The following is a 20,002-nucleotide window of genomic DNA, read 5'->3' on the forward strand; positions in this document are numbered from 1 at the left end:
GAAAAGAGAAAATAGGTGGAAGAACGAGAGAAAGCATGTGGGGAGTGAGAAAGGCAGACAAATGGCAAGGTGGCGAGAGGTGGGAACAGGTAGAGAAAAGGGAAGTGAGAGAGGAAGAGGTTGTATAGAGAGTGGACAGAGATTATGTAAGAGTTCACTGTGTAACTTGCATGTTAGAGTTTTCAATCCCAATTCCAGTGCTGTAGGTCTTTGGAAATATGGTGCTATTCTGCTCTTTCCCTTTCACTTGCGTGAAGTTTTAGTAAATATGCCCCTCATTAATTGGAGACCGATTTACAGACCTACATTTTGTCTTGGACTATGTAAAATACTCTTCTGACTTTTGGCTAAGGTCGTGTAAATGAAATAACATATACATATAGACAGACCGGAAATCTCTGGCTAATAAAAAAAGTCTATTTTTCAAAAAATGAGGGGGAAATCCATCCAAGGCTCCGGCACAAAGAATTTGTCTGGCAGGTTACAGTGTGGTATTACAACGTTCTTGGGCTAGTGCACACTGGTCATTCTAATCATGCTATTCATTCTCCATTAACTGGTAATGTTGAAAAACTTTTTGGCAGAAACAGAAATTACAATACAATGAAATTCCTCCGTTATTTGGCTACACCTTCCTAACAGTCCATCCCTCAATCTGCACCTGAAGTGCTTTTGCCTCCGTGCCTGGGGCACTGCACAGGCTGCAGGGGGGAGCCTGGAGGTGGGCGAACCAACACGATAACCGGGTGAGCCAACCCCAGAGCTGATTAAAGGATTTGGCTTGGCTCTTGGAGCTTGCACCAAACCAAGCATTGAAAATGTTTGCCATGTAAATCAGACGAACATCACATAAAATATTACGTCTCTTCGTAATTCAAAAAAGTGTATTTCTTTAACATGTAGAAGTGTTGACATTAATACATCACGTTATAGCACAGCACTTAGAAATACTTGTTAAAGTGATACTTTTTATCCTGCCCCCCGCCTCCACCCGCCCCAGTGACAGTGCCATTAGCCTACTAAGAGGCAAGACGGTTGTCATGTGAACCCTGTATGTGGTCCACCTTGTTATAGAAAGAGTAACATTATAGTCCGTTAAATCAAACATAAAATGTTTTTGTACTGAACTCAATCACGTATTTGAAGGTGCCTTCATAAGTTAAAGTGAAGAAAACGAAGGATCCGGAAAATAAAATATGTGCCTAAGATCACACAATTTGGTTAAGAGGGAAGCTGCGATTGGTCCAGGTCTTGTGGTTTCACTTTGTACAGACAATCCACTAAATGGGTATACATTTGACTCTCCGTTTTTTCCTCAGATAGTAATGCTTTGTTTTTACCTCTGTGATGAAGGTAGAGCGAAGGTGACCAGCAACAATTAAACATGTTTGTGTCTGTGTGTAGGTCTAGATAGATCCTGATAGCTAAACTGACATACAGACAGCCTGACATAGAGACTGATAGAGAAACATGCGTGCAAAAAAGCCATATTCGATATGAGTGAATACACGTCTCTAAGCCCACTGATGAGCTTGAGCACCTCAGGTCTCACAGCATTGAAAGTAAACGTGATAGTGCACTGCTCATTGGTGTACGTATTACATACACACACTGCAGAGTTAAACACTCTCATTCTTCACAGTTGCGGATGGTGGAAGTATAAAGAGTTCTTGCCTTTAAAAGTTATGTAGCACTGTAAGATGCATTTAAATGTGTGTGATTGTAATGAAAACTGTTGGCTGTATGTTCAGTGCGTGTTTATCATATTCGGAATGGTCTCTTACCAACTTAAATATTGTTGAAAATACTGAAATGCAGCAATGTGCTAATATCCCTGTAACAACCCTGCACTTAGTTGCGCTGAGCCCTGTAGTTATGCGAGGTGGCTGTTCAACGTCTACATGGTCCCCCTCGCACACGTCGCCTGCCAGCATGACCTCAAAATAATATCCTACGCCACCCAGCTGATCATCTCCCTCAGCAAAGACCCGCATACCGCCAAAACCAACCTCCATGAGGGAATAAAGGCTGTCGCAGAATGGATGAGGAACAGCCGACTGAAGCTGAACTCGTACAAGACAGAGGTCCTCATCCTCGGAACCACCCCCTCAGCCTGGGACGACTCCTTTTAGCCGACCACGCTGGGAACAGCACCGACACCCACCAACCACGCACGCAACCTGGGTTTCATCCTCGACTCCTCTCTCTCTGTCGAAGCAGGTCAACGCCCTCTCCTCCTCCTGCTACAACACCCTCCGCATGCTTCGCAGGATCTACAAACGGATCCCTACCGAAACAAGAAGAACGGTGACCCAGGCCCTCAGCCGCAGACTGGACTAAGGCAACGCACTCTACGCTGGCATCCCGGCCAAGCACCTACAACAACTGCAACACATTCAAAACGCCTCCGCCCAACTGATCCTCAACGTCCCTCGCCACAGCCACATCACCCCTAACCTGAGAGACTTACACTGGTTCCCCGTCGAAAAGAGGATCATCTTCAAGCTAATCTACCACGCACAAAAAGCCCTCCACAACACCGGGCCAGCCTACCTCAATGGCCGACTCAACTTCTACACCCCCACCCGCCTGCTCTGTTCCGCCAGCCTCGCCCTCGCCGTGGTCCCACGCATCCAACAGACTACCTCCGGTGGCAGATCCTTCTCCTTCCTCGCAGCGAGAACCTGGAACACCCTCCCTTCCCACCTACGGCAGACCCAAGAACTACTCACCTTCAGGAGACTCCTCAAGACCTGGCTCTTCGAGCAGTAGCAGCACACCTTTCCCCTCAGCGCCTTGAGACCCTCATGGGTAAGTAGTGCGCTTTATAAATAGATTGATAGAGGATACTGTGGACCTGGGGAAACCAATCTGTTGCCTCAAGCAGAGCAGCAAAGGGGTGAGCTCTGGCTGAAGCCGCTGTGGAATCCTTGAACTTAAGGCCCAGTTGCATGCGCACCCCATCTTTCCCTTCATGAAGATTTCTCTTGCCGAGCTTCATTGACGTAGTCTGTGGGGGCGGCACCCGGCAGACCACCTGAGATGTTGGAAACTGATAACTTTCCCTCCCAGTCACCAGTGCAGAGTTTAAATTAATGCAAACATCCGCAAAATGATGTGCACAGTTCAAAGCATGACAGGCAAACCAGCGCCTAAAAGCGCCCCCTCAAATAATCCATTGGCTGTGGGAGGCTGACTGAAAGCCCCCTCAGTATCTTCTGTGTTGTCTCTTGTGTGCAAGGTGCAGACTGACATGAGGTCTGGCAAACACCAAGCTTTCAAAACAAACCGAAAAAATTGTTGTAATTCTAATTGTGTCCATAGTGCGGGGACTAGGTTTTTCAGAATTAATATGTAATAATGGATTTCTTTCTAGTAAAACTATCAAACTCAAGATTGATTCTCACTTTAAATCATTAGTCACAAGTGATTTGTAAACTATATCACTAAGTGGAGGGCCACAGAGTGGCTAGATGCCTAGGTTTTTCCCAGCTGAAAGTTATTCGCCATGTTTTTAACGCAGTGTTCAGTGGAGTTCCTTCCTACTGACATTGCCATTGCCTGGGTCCCAGCGAGGTTAACCATCTGTTAGGGATGAGTTTTCCCTTTTTTTTCCACATCACAGCAAAAAGCCACTTGATGAATACCTTTATGCCACCACCCACAGTATAATCTAAGCTATATATAGTGCTGTGGTCGGAGTTTAACAACGAGAGAAGTTTGATATCATTAGTGAATAAATATCGAAGATGGTACCTTCGAGATACCGAAAGTCTTAAAATTGGGATTTTTCTCAACTTTACTACTACTAAACTGAGAAAAATCCTAATTTTAAGACTTTCGGTATTCACAGAAGGCATTTAGGATTCCTAAAGTTAGGACTCTTAACTTCTGTGAATACCGAAATGAGTAAGTGTCTTCTGTGAATACCAAAATGAGTAAGTGCCGTCTGTGAATAAGAAAATGGTAGTAAGTTTAGGATTTTGTCTTAAGTTAGCTCTGTGAATCGGGCCCTCCTTGTGTTGCCTCATCCCCCATATACTCACTGGCCTCCTTTGATCTCAACTTTAGTTCCTCGCCTCCCTCCCAAACTCATTTGTTGCTTGCTTCTCCCACCTACCTTGCTTTTTTTGTTTCTGTTGTCACCGTTTTTGCAGCCTTTATGAAAATACACTGTTGTGTGCTGCCGGGCTGCCCATTCTTCAGAATGTGGTTTATTGTACATTTAAAGTATTTTTTGTATTTACTGCACCAATATTAGCAGCTGCCTTTTGGGAACAGTAAATTAAAAAACACAAAATGGCAGTCTTTTCTGGACATATGCATGTGTGGTAACACATGCACCGACATTTATCATCATGCTGGGCTGCTTTTCAGGTAATCAATCATTTTTTTGATGCTTTATAGTAACGGTTAACAACATTTTTTTCTCTTTTTGCCAATGCTGAATAGCATTGGCAGAAAGCACTGGCAAAGCCTATGGGTCCAAAGGCTTTGCTAATGCTGGTTATAATCGTTACTGAATTAAAAATGCTGTTATGTTTCTGTGTGACCGAATACCCATTTATTGTAATAGGATTTATTTTGATTTTGTTTTATAGAAAGATACCTCAGAATGGTATTCTCAAAACTGAAAAACTGCGGACTTCCCTCTAACATTAAGTAAGTGTTTCATCCTTGTTTTTGTGCAATGGCATCTGAATAGTGGGAGTAAGACTTGATAGATCACGTTAGCATTTATCAATGTATTCTTTTTTCTGCAGTCTATTTATCGCACACATCTTTAAAAGGATGTATTCATTTCATGATTTAAAATGTCTTCCATTGTGACATCCTCACTACATTCGTTTCTTGGCATCCATTTCATGGAAGGCCAAGGCGAGACGAGACAGTACAAGTAAGGGCTACTGTTTATGCAGGCACTAGGCTCTTTCGAAGTTTGCTGCGCAGTTCTCAATTTTATAAAAGCGGCATTTCATATTAGGAATGTCTAAGAACCTTAAAATATTCTGTTTCTGTATGAATCGGTTACTGACAACGCTTTTTAATCTCCTGAAATGTTATGAATTGTACTGAATATCCTTGATTTTATCTGGCTCCGTGATGTGTTTTTATTTACCTTATTTTTATAAATATGTGCTCTGGCGTTTGTGTGCTTTTATGGCCTGTGGCCGTATAAAGTTTATCTTGACTTGACATCCTCAATACATCTGCTGCTGAGTCTCTCAGTATCTTGAATTTTTTCCTACCATATCAGTTATGCGGTTGCTATGTTGCCTAATGACTTATCCAGTTGACTCACAGACGGTTTCTCCATTGTGCCATTGAGTGATTTGGACTTCTCTTAAGGCCACATCATTGACACGTAAGGTGACATCATTGGCACTTTATAAAAAACTCCATAAAATAATGAAATACAGAAATGTCTCCTGCATACATACAGGAGACACAACAACTTTAAAGGATTGTCTTTACAGCCATATTTACAAAGCCTTATCTTATAGTTCTGTACAGATATACTGTATCTCTGAATGCCTGTTGGTCAGTTTACCTGAATGTGGGAAACGTGAAATATTTTTCTGCCTTGTTCATTTATGAATTAGCCTCCTCTTCATAGCTAGGATGACACAATCTGATGAAGCTCCTTGAGCAACAAACTACAGCTACCACTACTACTCTTTGTTTGAATGTGTAGAGCAGTTATCTGGTCAGGGCTTTCCTCCAGTTGTATTGTCACAGTTTGTCCACAGGTAGTGCTTTATAAGGAAGTAGATTTCTTACAACTATTTTTGTCCTATGAAGTAGGGGATTGCACATTATTAGCTAGTTAAGGATGACCAGTAGCCTTCATTAAGTAAACTTAATGAAGGAGATATGCAAGAACTTCTACAACCCATCTTAGGATGTCCAGATTTCTCTTGTCCACCTACTGATGGATCAGAGATCAAGAAAACCACATTACAGTGACTGTCTTGAGTTGTTTCTTGAAATCAGATGCTAGAAAGCAGCCATACACTTTAAAATGTAAAATTGAGTTTGGCTGCAAATACTGACAGTGAAACTTGAAGAATGTATAATCAATGATGCATGTTAGTCTTAAAAAAAGTATTAAGCCTTACATAGTGCATGCTATGCAATTTTCTTTCTGTTAGAGAGATTACATTACCACTGTATTATGGTGGATTGCGAACAGTTGATACTTCAACTACATATTTATATGGGAAGGGCAATATTGTCTTAACATCATTCTTTGGGCTGGTTTGAATAAGATTGACCTTTTTCATATTATTGCACAGATGTGATTCCACATCCCTGTGAATCATAAGGATGCTTTATCTCTAGCAGAAAGCTCATACATTCATAAAATATTTGCTTTGTAGACCATCTCAGAGGAAACAAAGTGAAATTCTCTATCCAAGCAATTAAAACATCTGAATAAAGATCATATATTCCTCAGATTCTTTGTTGCCAGACCATTTTCTGTTGCATATATTCAAACTGCTGACCTATGCTAAACTGCTGACCTCGAGACATGGTGAATATATATTTAACAGGTGTTACATCGGAAATTCGAAGCACCGGGATGCAATATTAGTAGTTAAAAGTAACTGTTTGGGGCCTCAGTGAAGCCCAGATGTTTTTACAGAGTCAATGAAACCAGTGCATCTGTACTTGAAAGTTGTATGCCTGATCTCACCTGATCAGGTGGCGGATATGGTAAAATACCATCACTCCGCATTTTTTACTCCGCATTCCTTTACTCCTCATTCCATGATAACGCAGGTACCTTTACTCCGCATTTTTTTTACAACGCATGCCTTTATATATTATATGCTTTTATCACGCATGCTTTTACAACGAAAATCATTGTAAAAGCATGATTGGTAAAAGTATATGTTTTAAGGTAAGTTGTAAGGTAAGTATATGGTTTTTGTTTGGGGTTTTGGAGTATATGTTTTTTGGATTCAGGGGTATTTTAAGGGTGGGTTTGGGTTATGGGGTGCAGGGGTATTTTTAGGGTTCAGGGGTAGGTTTGCGTTTTGGGGTACAGGGGTATTTTTAGGGTTCAGGGGTTGTTTTGGGTTTTGGGGTACAGGGGTATTTTTAGGGTTCAGGGCTGGGTTTGGGGTACAGGGGTATTTTTAGGATTCAGGGGTTGTTTTGGGTTTTGGAGTACAGGGGTATTTTTAGGGTTCAGGGGTTGTTTTGGGTTTTGGGGTACAGGGGTATTTTTAGGGTTCAGGGGTTGTTTTGGGTTTTGGGGTACAGGGGTATTTTTAGAGTTCAGGGGTAGGTTTGGGTTTTGGGGTACAGGGGTATTTTTAGGGTTCATGGGTTGTTTTGGGATACAGGGGTATTTTTAGGGATCAGGGGTTGTTTTGGGTTTTGGGGTACAGGGGTATTTTTAGGGTTCAGGGGTTGTTTTGGGTTTTGGGGTACAGGGGTATTTTTAGGGTTCAGGGGTTGTTTTGGGTTTTGGGGTACAGGGGTATTTTTAGGGTTCAGGGCTGGGTTTGGGTTTTGGGGTACAGGGGTATTTTTAGGGTTCAGGGGTTGTTTTGGGGTACAGGGGTATTTTTAGGGTTCAGGGGTTGTTTTGGGGTTTGGGGTACAGGGGTATTTTTAGGGTTCAGGGGTTGTTTTGGGTTTTGGGGTACAGGGGTATTTTTAGGGTTCAGGGGTTGTTTTGGGTTTTGGGGTACAGGTTTTTTTTTAGGGTTCAGGGGTTGTTTTGGGTTTTGGGGTACAGGGGTATTTTTAGGGTTCAGGGGTAGGTTTGGGTTTTGGGGTACAGGGGTATCTGTAGGGTCAGGATGGGTTAGTGTTTAAGGGTGCTGGGGTATTTAAAGGGACTAGGGTGGGATTCGTTTTTAGGGTGTATAGGGTAATTATTAATGTAAAAAAATTAAATATATCTATATTTTTATATATATATATATATATGTGTGTGTAATAATATAGTTCTGAATATAATGTAATTTTAAAGAAATGTTTCATTTTAATTAAAATATATATATATATATATTTTGTTTTTAAAATAAAGTACTTTTACAAAGTATATGACTTCACCACACATGCATTTGCGTTGTAATTGCATGCGTAGTGAAGTCATATGTGTTGTAAAAAATTTGCGGAGTTATGGCTTGAGGAGTAATGGTTTTTGCGGACTAAAAAATGCGGAGTGATTGTATGCGGGATTTTTGTTTGCGGAATGGAAAGATATATTCTGCTGATATGGCTGCCCACTGCAAACGGCTTTCACTACACTTACAGACCTGTCTTACTTATGTACTGCCTGTTCTGCTGACTGGCATGCCTGCCTGTCTTGGGCAAGTTTTTGTATGGTGCCCCAGCTGTGGCTCACAGTCTTAGTTAGTTTTTCCACGGTACTACTCCAGGTGTTCTTTGGCCTCCCTCTCTTTTGTTTGCCTTCTGGGGTCCAGCGGAGAGTACAGACCTTTCTGCACATATGCTAATACAATGTTTTGTAACGAGCCATTGAAAATATTTCAATATGCTACCTCAAGTCATTCAGTTCATCTTGCATGCATGGACACTAACTAGATCATGAATTGTTCTCCTCTAGAGAGAAAAAAGTCCAAACTCCCATTATGCAGTCTCCTGTTTACATTTGATACCAGAGGGAAAGCATCCTGTCGGACATGCAGGGGACCTTTATCAGAGTCTTTTGGGAAGATTAGATTCTGGGGCAGGTTTGGCAGTCTGGGACAAAAGTGTGCTCCGAAGTTTCAGGGTGAAGGCACAGGAACCGGTGTGAGTGTAGCAGCCTGGTCATGGGGCACTGAGAAGCTGCTGAAGCTAGGGAAGTCTTGGAGGAGACGCGCGACACTGCACTGGAAATGTCCTTCCAGAGGGTACCAGCTTGCTCAGATGTTTTCATGATCAAACGCATTGCACAGACACAGGGCTATCCGAGTGTCTGGCACTACCAGAGGTTAACGAGGGCCAGGGAGCCTCTTGCTACAAAAACCGAGATCCTTGCATTGAACATTGCTCAGAGTAGGCGGAGAGATGGAGCATTTTAAGGAGGCGCTAGGGAACCAGAGCCTGGGGAGTTCATGAACTGGATTTTCTGACGAATGCCCCCTATTGGACTTCTGTTGGTCTTGCTGAGCCCAATCACATTTCGAGGCTCACAAGTTTTGTTTGGATGAAGTGGTTTCTTAACTGTGGGGAGGAAGGTCACCATATCTCAATATTCCTCCCAAAGATACTAAAAAGAAAATCTCAATGACATGCAGTTGGTGTCCCGGGGAGAGTCTCTACTAATAAATGTCGTAAATAATTTGTGAGAAACCACACAGAACCTAGATCAGAAAGTCACATATGTGGTAAGTTTAGAGGAGCGCACATTCAAATGCAAACAGCTTAGAAAAAAACATTGCTTTGCCGGACCCGAAGGAAGCATTATTGGGGTCACCGTCCCAAAACACAGATAGTCATACCACATTTGAAAATAGCAATGATAAAAATTATGGTGTGACTTGAGCAATTGGTGCAATTGATTCAAAACGTGTTAAGGGCTGCTAGTTAGGGTCTCGCCCTGGCACATTCGCTACCCCTCACCCCCACCGATACTCAAATTGGAGGATGTAAAATCACTCATGCTCTAGTTTGCTACACAGGTTTTATGGAGACTGCCCGAAGACATTTCATATCCTAGCATTCGAAGATTTAAAACATGAAGTCCAGTGACTTGAATCTGGATCTCTGTTATTGGAACTGGGCCTCACTACATAATAAGTCAGTACCACAAGTACGGCAATTTTTTTAAAAAGCAGTGCAATTTCGAGGTTGTAAAATGTTAATCATCCCTGGCCTACGGAAGACAGGAAATTCAGGGTGTGAAAGAGTTGTTAGTCTTGACCTGTGAGGATTCACTGCGCTACTCACCTCAAAATTAAGTCCCATTTAAAAGGAAGGCATCTATACTCACAAAAGCAAACTGTTTCCGTGACTTTTTGGAGAGCACCTAGGGAAGGAGGTTAAACACTGGGGGGCCAGATACATGGACTAGCTACAGTTGCTTTCTGAAAGAGACACATTAGTGATAGATTCCTTACCCTAGAATATCCCCACTCGTCAGACTGGATCCGGAAAGTTTTTGGTGAGCAGTACCCCTGCACGTCGGCAGGCGATGCTGTGCGGCTCTGTGTCCTTCGCTGGCGTCGTAAGCGCCGAGATGACGTCACGGAGACTACTTGGGCACCACCCATGCGCGCTGATGTCAGTTCTTTGTTTTTCCGCGCCAGCAAGCACAGATCCAGTTAGAGCACGTACCCTAGTCACTTTTTGACAAACGTTATGGGGACTTTTTGCCTCTACTTTTTTTGAGTCTTTGACTCCTGGTGCCACGTAGGGATGCCTGGGTTTAAATCCTGTGGGGCCTGCCGCCGTACGATGTCAGTGGTTGACCCCCATGGCGTCTGTCTCTACTGTCTAGAGTGTGACCATGACTCCAGGTCATGTTCCAACTGTCTGGCCATGGCTCCAAAGGCTTTGCAGGAGTGGCCCCCAAAGCCGCTGGAGGCCCGGCAGTCGTCTCCGCGCCGTTCGAGGTCCAGGGGTCGCTAGAGGGACCGACTGCGCCTGTTTGGCGATAGGGCAGACAGTGCGCTGGAGTTATTCAAGGACTCTCGGGCTACGGCCAAGTCCTTGGGTCTCTCCACCACACGCCCTGCCACACCTACCTTTCCTTCTTTTCGTGGTCACAGAAGGGACGCCCCTACATGTTTGTTCAGCCAGAAGCCTGCACAGAACCAACCTCAGCGCGGGCGTGGTGGCTGCCGTGGTGGCACAGGGGGCCGGCGAGCGGGTCAGTCCACCTCCGCTCCCGCAGGATCTGCCTCTAAGCCATCCTAGCCAAACTTTTGGGGTGCACTCCACACCAGTGGGTGGCAGGTTTCAACATCACCTCCCCCACTGGCACTCTGTCACTCCGGACAGGTGGGTGCTGCAAATCGTCCGTGGGGCTACTCCCTCCCCTTCGAGTGTACCCCCCCCACCCAGCCATGCCACCTCCGTTCCACCGCTTGTAGGGGGATCACTTTGCGCTTCTCCAACAGGAAGTCACGGCCCTCTTGGCCAAGGGGCCATCAAGTGCGTCCCTGGGCCAGAAGTAGGATGTAGTTGTTATTCCCACTGCTTTCTGGTCCCCAAGAAGGAGAAAGGGGGCCTGCGCCCCATCTTGGACCTAAGGAACGTCAATCGCTTCTTCCGAAAGTAGAAGTTTAAGATGTTGACTCTGGCTCAGGTCTTGGCTGCCCTCGACCCTGGAGACTGGATGGTAGCGTTGGACTTGCAGGACGCATATTTTCACATCCCCGTCCTGCCGGCCCATCGGCATTACCTGCGGTTCACGGTAGGCCAGGAGCATTTTCAGTTTACTGTGCTCCCCTTTGGCCTTACCAGCGTCCCTATGGTGTTCACGAAAGTGATGGCGGTGGCCGCAGCTCATCTGCGCAGTTCAGGGGTGTCAGTTTTCCCCCTACCTCGACGATTGGTTGTTGAAGGCAACCTCGCCCCAGGCAGTAATCACCCACCTTCAGACTAGGGCCAACCTCCTGCATCTGCTGGGGTTCTCCATCAACGTGCTGAAGTCACACCTGAGTCCCTCTCTGAAGCTCCCCCTTCATCGGAGCGGTTTTGGATTCAGCACAGTTTCGGGTTTATCCTCCCGAGACGCGAATCCGGGATATTCAGGCTATGATTCCTATCTTTCAGCCTCAATCTCAGGTTTGTCAGGATGGCCCTCCGGCTCCTTGGCCTGATGGCCTACTTTATCCTGCTAGTGCAACATGCCAGGTGGCATATGCGGGCTCTGCAGTGGGGCCTGAAGTTCCAGTGGGCACAGCATCAGGACGGATGTATGACATTACAACGCATGCTTTTACCACGCATGCTTTTACAACGCAAGTATTACAACGAAAACCTTTACAACGCATAGCACTTTGGGGTGCTGGATAGTCAATAGTTGAATTTACTATTCCAACTCCAGTCCCTGTGGACACTAGGGAAGGTGTTGGGTAGTAAATTAAATCTATTCCCTAACCTAGAGCGCCCCCCAGCGCAAAGCGTTGTAATGGTTTGCGTTGTAATAGTTGCGTCGTAACAGTTGCGTCGTAAAGGCACTGCGTGCTAAAAGTTGCGTTGTAAAGGATGTTCCCCCATCAGGACAACCTGTCTGTTCATGGCCAGATCTCGTAGGGCACTGCATGATATTTGCAGTGGTGGCTCATGAATCACGATTGGGTCAATGGCAGAACCCTCTCCCTTTCCCAACTGGAGCACACAGTGGTGACAGATGCGTCCCTCCTGATATGGGGCGGCCACTTGGGAGAGGCGGAGATCAGAGGCTACTGGTCTCCGGCTGAGTCCCGGCTCCGTATCAATCTTTTGGAGCTTTGGTCGATCCGACTTGCACTGAAGGCATTCCTTCCTTCTGTCCGGGCAAGTGTAGTGCAGGTGTTCACTGACAACATGACCGCCATGTGGTATTGCAACAAACAGGGTGGGTGGGGTCGTGGACCCTATGCCAGGAGGCTCTGCGCCTCTGGACATGGCTGGAACATCAAGGCATTACCTTGGTGGTTCAACACCTGGCAGGTTCTCTGAAAACCAGGGCGGACGAACTAAGTCGCTGGTGCTTGATGGATCACGAATGGCGTCTGAACTCGGACCTGGTGCACGGTCTCTTTCTGCAGTGGGGAGTGCCTTGGTTAGATCTATTCACTACCGAAGAGAACGTGCAATGTCATCAATTCTGTGCGTTGGAATTTCCAAGGCGACACTCGCTTTTTGTCGCGAGTGGAGCTGGGGTCTGTTGTACGCCTTTCAACCTGTACCACTTCTGCCCAGAGTGCTGAAGAAGATTTGGCGCGACCGGGCCCAAGTCATCCTTGTGGCTCCGGATTGGGCACGAAGATACTGGTATTCCGAGCTACTCAACATGGCGATCGATCCCCCGATTGGACTGCCTCTTCGGGAGGATCTTCTGTCGCAGCAGCAGGTGATGGTCCTCCAGCCAAACCTGTCCAGCCTCCACCTCCATACATGGATATTGAGCGGCGACAGTTGACACCTTTCGATCTTTCTCCCAAAGTCTGTGATGTCATTCTGGCAGCCAGGTACCCCTCCACTAAGACGGTATACCCCTGCATGTGAAACAAGTTTGTGGCATGGTGCACATCAAAGTCTGTGGATCCCCTTTCTACCCCTCTTTCTGAGGTCCTTCTATTCCTACTATCCTTGGCCCAGCAGGGCTCTGCTCTGGGCACTATCAAAGGTTATCTTTCGGCCATCTCTGCCTTTCTAAGCCTTCCATATTAGTCTTCTCTCTTTAAGTCCCCGGTTGTTAACCGTTTCCTGAAAGGCATTATACAGACGTTTCCTCCCGTGCCTTTCATAATACCTCAATGGGACTTAAAACTTGTCTTGACCTATCTGATGTGCGCTCCTTTTGAGCCGCTTCATAACTGTCCTTTACGTCTTCTCACTCTGAAGACGGCTTTCCTGGTAGCTATCACCTCTGCCAGAAGAGTGAGTGAGCTCCAGGCTCTTTCTTCTAAACCTCCTTTCCTTTCTGTTCATCGGGACAAGGTGGTTTTAAGGACCTGTCCTTCATCTTGCCAAAGGTTGTCGCTGTAAAGAGCAGGTGTTCATCATCGTTGACAACTAAGGGTGAAAAAAGCGGTCAGGGGCTGATATAGAAACAACCTTATATATGGTCCACCTGAGTTGTATGAATAAGAATCAGGTCTTACGTTAAAGAAATCTAAATGCATGTGTGCCACCATTAAGGACTGCAAAAGTTTTTTTATGAATTTTTAAGGTTCCCACAGTAGAATGCTGCAACGTCTTTTTGTAAGTTATTTTGAAATTGCTAATGAGGTGATAAACATAAATGTATAATGTGATCTATATATAGTTTCAAACTAACGTTGGTATTGTCTTTCTTTTTTCTAGCAATTCATGTAAAAAGTGTATTGTTGTTGGAAATGGTGGAGTACTTCGAAACAAAACACTTGGGAGCAAAATTGACTCCTATGATGTTGTAATAAGGTAAGTTTTTCTCTTTAAACCTAAGCAGTTATTGATGATTGTTGTCAGTAACACTGCCTGCTTTTTACTTTCAGCAGAATTTCTGTTGACTTTCAGAGATCAGTGTGTTTTCTGTGCTTGAACTTCATTCTTTGTTTAAAAAATGACAACTATACGTTGTGTCAAGATTTATCCCATTTTGCATGTCTTTGGGCAGAGAAACCTCTTATATTTACAGTTTGTAGTTCATTTTTTCACAGTGTTGTTTTCAGAATCTTCCCAGAGAGTGAAAATGAACTATGGGTATTGACTGCAATCTGAATCAGCAACTCCTATTAATGGTGGGCAGAGTTTATGGAGCATATATCTTGATGTCTTGGGGATTTATTTCACAATGGACTCTAGGGGTCGTATTCTACGTTGTCCCGGGGGCGCAACTGACATGTTCACCCGCTTTTGCACCCCTGTGGTACAATTGCATTGCAGAAGGGGCCCCAGAAGCTTGTGCTGCCCCTTCTGTAATACTGGTAGCTTTGTCGCACATGTAGCTCCAGCACTATCATAACAGCGTGTTCCCTCATTTGAATGGGGACGTGGCCCATATGCAAATGAGGGATTCTCTGTGCACCTGCACCATATTAAAGATGAAGGCGAAAACAGGCCCTTAAGAGGCATACTCAGTGCACCTCCCAAAATCAGCCTTCGGGATGGAGAAAGGAGTGCCATCATTCCTCCAGACATCCCTCTGCAGGAGGATGCATTCACTCTACAACCGCCTACAGGGGGATTTCTGTTCCCTCTCAAAAGTGCAGGCAGGTCCCATCTGCACAGTGAAACACTGTGCCGATGATTAAAGTAGCCTGTTTAGAGCTGTGCCGTTGCACAGACATGAACAGTGCGCGCCTGGTGCATAATACGGTCCCAGGATACCTATTAAGTTGCTCATGTGTCATTTTCATTCTTTTGGTAAGGTTATATATCCAGTTTCAAACTCCCTATAATTGCTGTTCAGAATACTATTTGTGCAAGTGAATATTTTCTTGCTATATTTCTGCCATCTGGAAGATTGACCCTAATTAAATTGAGCTGGATGTGGAACAGGGCTCAGAGATTTTGGTCAGAATAAAGGAAATCATTCAGGACATGGCAGAGCATAAGGTGCTCCTTAAATTGGGAGAATTTCTACTCCTCCAAACCCGTGGGTCCCTGCCCTATTTAGAGAGGGGAAACCACTGAGTTTCCTGTGGTGGAGCCTTCACTAGGGGGACTGCTTGAACCGGTGGGCTTCTCACCACATGGCTGTGGAACACTGTGGTGGCAGAAGTTGTTTTTTCTGTTCAAAACCACCATGCGAGACATCATGTATCCAGACAAGCAAAGTAAATAGCCCTGATGTACAAGCAAAAAACTTGGTGTATCAAGGGCAGTTCTAATTTGCTTCTCGCCCAGTTTCCATGCGCTGTATTTCAGCCTGTTCTGGTATCTCTTGACTAGCCAGCCTTGTATTCTCTGTATGTGTGCCTGGCGGTCGACGTTTGCTGTCTGCACTGCACTTCAAGGGAGGTCCATCTTTTTTGCATTTTTTGGTGCAAATCGACACTCAATGATCTTGTTTTATAGGTTAATGGATTCTGTTCGCTTGACCTACACTGTGTGGCAGGACTTTGCTATTTCAGGTCTGAAGGCTGAAGGACTCTCTATTGTGGGCTTTTACCTCCCTATGCAGATTGGCTGTGGGGGTATTGGATGCTTATCTCATTGGTTCACGTCAATGGTGAGAATGTTCGGCCTACTCATCAGTGTATGATCGCTGCTAAAGATAGGGCTTTCTGCAATTTATCAATGTTTATACATCTTTGAGCTGTTCTGAAGTTTCTCGGATAGCTTGGGTATGTCTTTACAATTACGGATGATACAAGCAGTGCTTGATTTGAGCCAGTGAGGGCCACTGGTACTTATTTTTGGGAAATGTTAGAAATGGGATTCCTGCTTAGCTGAGGTAGGCAAACAGGCCAGGCAGGAGTCACCACTCTAGTCAGTGTAAATTAGATACACACTTACCTTTGCCAACCCTATGTTCAAAGTATTTGGGTTTATATCCTCTGGCTGGACATGAGTCGGGTGAGTCCTTCCTTCCTCTGGGGTTCTGTACCCTCTGTTTAGGAGTGATACTACATGAAAGCTGAACTGCCAGGGCTCTTTTGGCAACCCCCTGCCCAGTTCCCCTACCAGTTTAGACCATCCAGTCCTCCCACTGGGGACTGTCACCTTCTTACCTCTCCATCTGGGCTTCTGTGCCTTCCTCTGTGGAGTGATACTGTCAGAAACCAGACCTTGTTGAATGCGTGTGGCAGCTGCCCATTCCTACCCTGACCCCCAAGTTCTCCTGACACTGTAGGGCTCCCTTCAGTGAATGGTCTCTCGGTACACTAGGCTCCCCTACTGGTGCTCCATCTGGGAGCTATCCAAACTCTGGGGCTGAGAATAAGGCACTCTGGGGCTGGGAATAAGACACCCTGGGTCTCTGCCCACTCCACCTCTCCTTCTACTCTGAGAAGGGACAGGGGACCCTTTACCTCCTTCTAACCCCGCCCCTATACTGGGACCTATCTGGATCACTGTAAATCTCCCCTGCCCTCGGTTTGGGGGGAACCTGAGTCAATCCCCTTAGGATAACTTCTGTTAGAACTCAGGGTCAGTAGTTGGCTGAGGCAGTTACCTTAGGCCAAATAGGGACCCTTGCGTCTAGTCAGGGAAAGGAGGGACACTGTCTTTGATAACCCCTGCTCTCCCCCTGGTAGCTTGGCGCGAGCAGACAGGCTTATCTTCAAGGCAATCTGTAAAGTATTTGCAACTACACTCCCAGTGACACAGTGATAACATCACAAATGGACACCACACTGATCTATGAAAATTAAGGTATCTCTATCAAGAAGAAAAATACGGTAAGACCAAACGATAAAAATCCAACATATGCGTATTCGTAATATTTCATTTTGCCAGTTACTAGGCCAACAAACACTTGTAGGTTCTTGCGGTATTAATGAGCAGTTCACGATGTTCAAATGCTGTCCTAATGCAATGCTATGCGGTTCGTAATGCAGTTCTTATAGTCGGACTAATGCAGTTCGTAATGCAAGAATAATGCAATCCTCAATGCACGTAATCAGGCAGTTAATAATGCAAAAATAATGCAATTCTCAATGCACGTAATCAGGCAATTCATGATGCAGGTATAACGCACTCCTTTATGCAAGTAATACGGCAGTTCGTAATGTGAGAATAATTCAATCCTCCTCGCACATAATAAAACAGATCGTAATTCAGGGATAATACAATCCATAATGCAAGTAATAAGGCAGTTCGTAATGCAGGAATAATACAAGCCAATCGACGCGATTAGCACGGGCACCACTAGGCCCCAACCACAGACAACAGTCCTGAACTTCCCAGGGTGGGTAGGTCCAGGCCGCTTAGAGGACTCAGCCCATCTAACTCGATGCAGTGGCAGAGAGACGGGAGCACCCTTGTACTATGCCTGCGCACCTCCCCCAGCCACACAGGCTTGCGGCTACCGTCCGGAGTCCAAGCCTTACCTGGGGGATGCGCTGCCTCTGTCTCTCTCTCTCCCCGCTCGTCAGACGTCCTGTTGGGCTCAACAAACAACTTCACAGCAGTATGGACAATGATTCACGCTGCTGGGGCACTGCAGTCACAGGGCACTTTCCAACCAGCACCACGGACCCCAATGACAGTCTCCGGCTGCACGCACACGCGCACAAAGCGTCGCTGACACTCGGTTGGGTTTCGGGCCATGCAGTCCCGGGGCAATGCTTACAAAGGTCTCAGGCTGCAAAACGCACACGCACACAGCGCCGCTGAGACACACTTGGAAACTTAGATGTTCCTAAGTTTCCACAACCGGGAGCCAGCTCTCCTCGGGCCCTGGGGAAAAAGTTACTTTGGGACATAGCACACAGCAAAGTCCTTTCAAGCAGGGAGATACAGCACACAGCAAAGTCCCTTAGCCTCTCCTTAGTTAAATCAGCAAACTGCAGGTCAGCCCCAGAACACACAGCAAGGGTCAGTCCTTCTCTTCAGTCTTGTCAGCTGTTCTTCCTTGGCCACAAAGTAGTTTAAGTCCTTTTCATTCTTGATCAGTCTAACGATCAGGGGTTTCATCTCTCATAGTTATACCCTTAAATGTCTTTGAAGTCTTTCTGTTCGGGGGGGCACTGACCACTGTCCAAACCAGTTCTGGGTGTCTCCCTGCCAGTGAAACCTTCCTCCTTTTATTAGTGGGGTTCTGGTTCCTCGATCACTCAGCATGAGGTGAATCCATTCTTTTATGGCAGCAGCCCAGGCTTCTTCACCTCCAGGGGCTACTCCTCCCCCCTACACTCCAGATGCAGGTCAGCCTGTTTGTGTCTCCTAATCCTCCCCTGAGTCAAGACATTTCCCAGATCGTATCTCATTCAAATCCAGACAGTCAATCCACAACCAGGCAGAGAGAGACAGAATTGTTAGAACAAAGAAACCAGCCACTTCTAAAAGTGTGGTTTCTAAACACACAATGCAAAAACCACCTTCACCAAAAGATGTGTTTTTAAATTGTGAGCTCAGGCACACTAAACTTCACCTCCACATCTTAAGCCTATGTGAATATAGGCTGGAAACATATTACACAGCCTTCCCCATTCTGTCCTATGGGCAAGATGGCCTTGCAACAGTGAAAAACGAAACAGAGTATTTTGCTGTCAGGACATGGTACCCGCCTCAGTACATGTCCTACCCTTTCACAGACACTGCACCCTGCCATGGGTGGTACCTTGGACCTACCATAGGGGTGTCTTATGTGCATGGAATGGGAAGGGTAAGGCCTGACAAGTGGGTGCACTTGTCAGGACAACATGGCAGTTAGCCAACTGTGAGCAGGCACTGCAGTGGCAGGCCTGAGTTCTCTCTTTAGGGCTACTTGTGTGGGTGGCACAATTAGTGCTGCAGGCCCACTAGTAACATTTGCATTACCACCCCTGGCACACATAGTGCACTTTACGAGGGACTTTACTAGTAAGGCAAACATACCAATTATGGACAACCAATTACCATAACACTTTACATAGAGAGCATATGCACTTTAGCACTGATCGGCTGTAGTAAAGTGCCCAGAGTCCTTAAACCAGCAAAAACAGGTCAGACACAATACTGGAGGAATGCAAAAAGTTCAGGGATGACCCTGCAAAAAGGGCCAAGTCCAACAACTACCAAATGCCTTTTCAGGCACACTGGTACTCACCCAGAGGTTTGCATCCTTTGCAAGTTCCATGGGGTCAGAAAACGTAGACTCAACCTAGCCCTGGAAAACAATAACTGAACATGTGCTCTCTGTCAATCAACTTTTATCGCTCTACAAAAGTGTTTACCATGCTACCCTTCACCCAACCAATCAGTGCTCTGTAAAAGTACCCCACAAAATCATCCCAGGACTGAAGGGACAGTTTCGGACTGCTCATGAAGCTCAAACTACACTCTTCTGAGGTGAATTCATACTTCTTAACCAGGGCCACCTTCATGGGTGTATTTCTCAACCTTTCCCCCTCTTCGTGGGCCAGTATGGCGGCCTTCCCACCACCAGGAATTCAACTCCATATGCCAATTCCCCAATCCCCCTCATGAATCCTATACACCTCTAGAGCTACCTTATATACCTGAAACCACAGGTGTATGTCATGCCCCCTCCTTAAAGCTAGGTACCTGGTCTCTGGGTAAGTTTGCTGTGTCTTCAGCACTGGACACAGTAGTTTTGTTGCCACCAATATTGTTGCAGCTGGACCCTATCTGCAGGGCCCTTAATTTGCCCACAAGCCCTTTCTCTTTTCCATGACTTTCTTCGCCTCAGCTTCCTCCGTGGCTGGGTTATTGCTGGCTAAAGCCCTTTCAC

At 45.7% G+C, this 20,002-nt stretch overlaps 1 protein-coding gene across 13 annotated transcripts in view; it reads left to right on the forward strand.

Annotated features, from left to right (window-relative positions):
* ST3GAL6 (ST3 beta-galactoside alpha-2,3-sialyltransferase 6) overlaps positions 1-20,002 on the forward strand; it is a 614,303-nt gene that overhangs the window by 513,561 nt on the left and 80,740 nt on the right. For all 13 annotated transcript variants that reach the window (XM_086934432.1, XM_086934442.1, XM_086934439.1 and 10 more), the window contains 2 exons: positions 4,602-4,662; positions 13,987-14,082. In XM_086934432.1, coding sequence (XP_086790558.1) covers positions 4,602-4,662; positions 13,987-14,082 — 157 coding nt within the window. The remainder of the gene's footprint in view (positions 1-4,601; positions 4,663-13,986; positions 14,083-20,002) is intronic.

Source organism: Lissotriton vulgaris, chromosome 8 (assembly GCF_964263255.1).
Source record: "Lissotriton vulgaris chromosome 8, aLisVul1.2, whole genome shotgun sequence".
Classification (NCBI taxonomy): Eukaryota; Metazoa; Chordata; class Amphibia; order Caudata; family Salamandridae; genus Lissotriton; species Lissotriton vulgaris.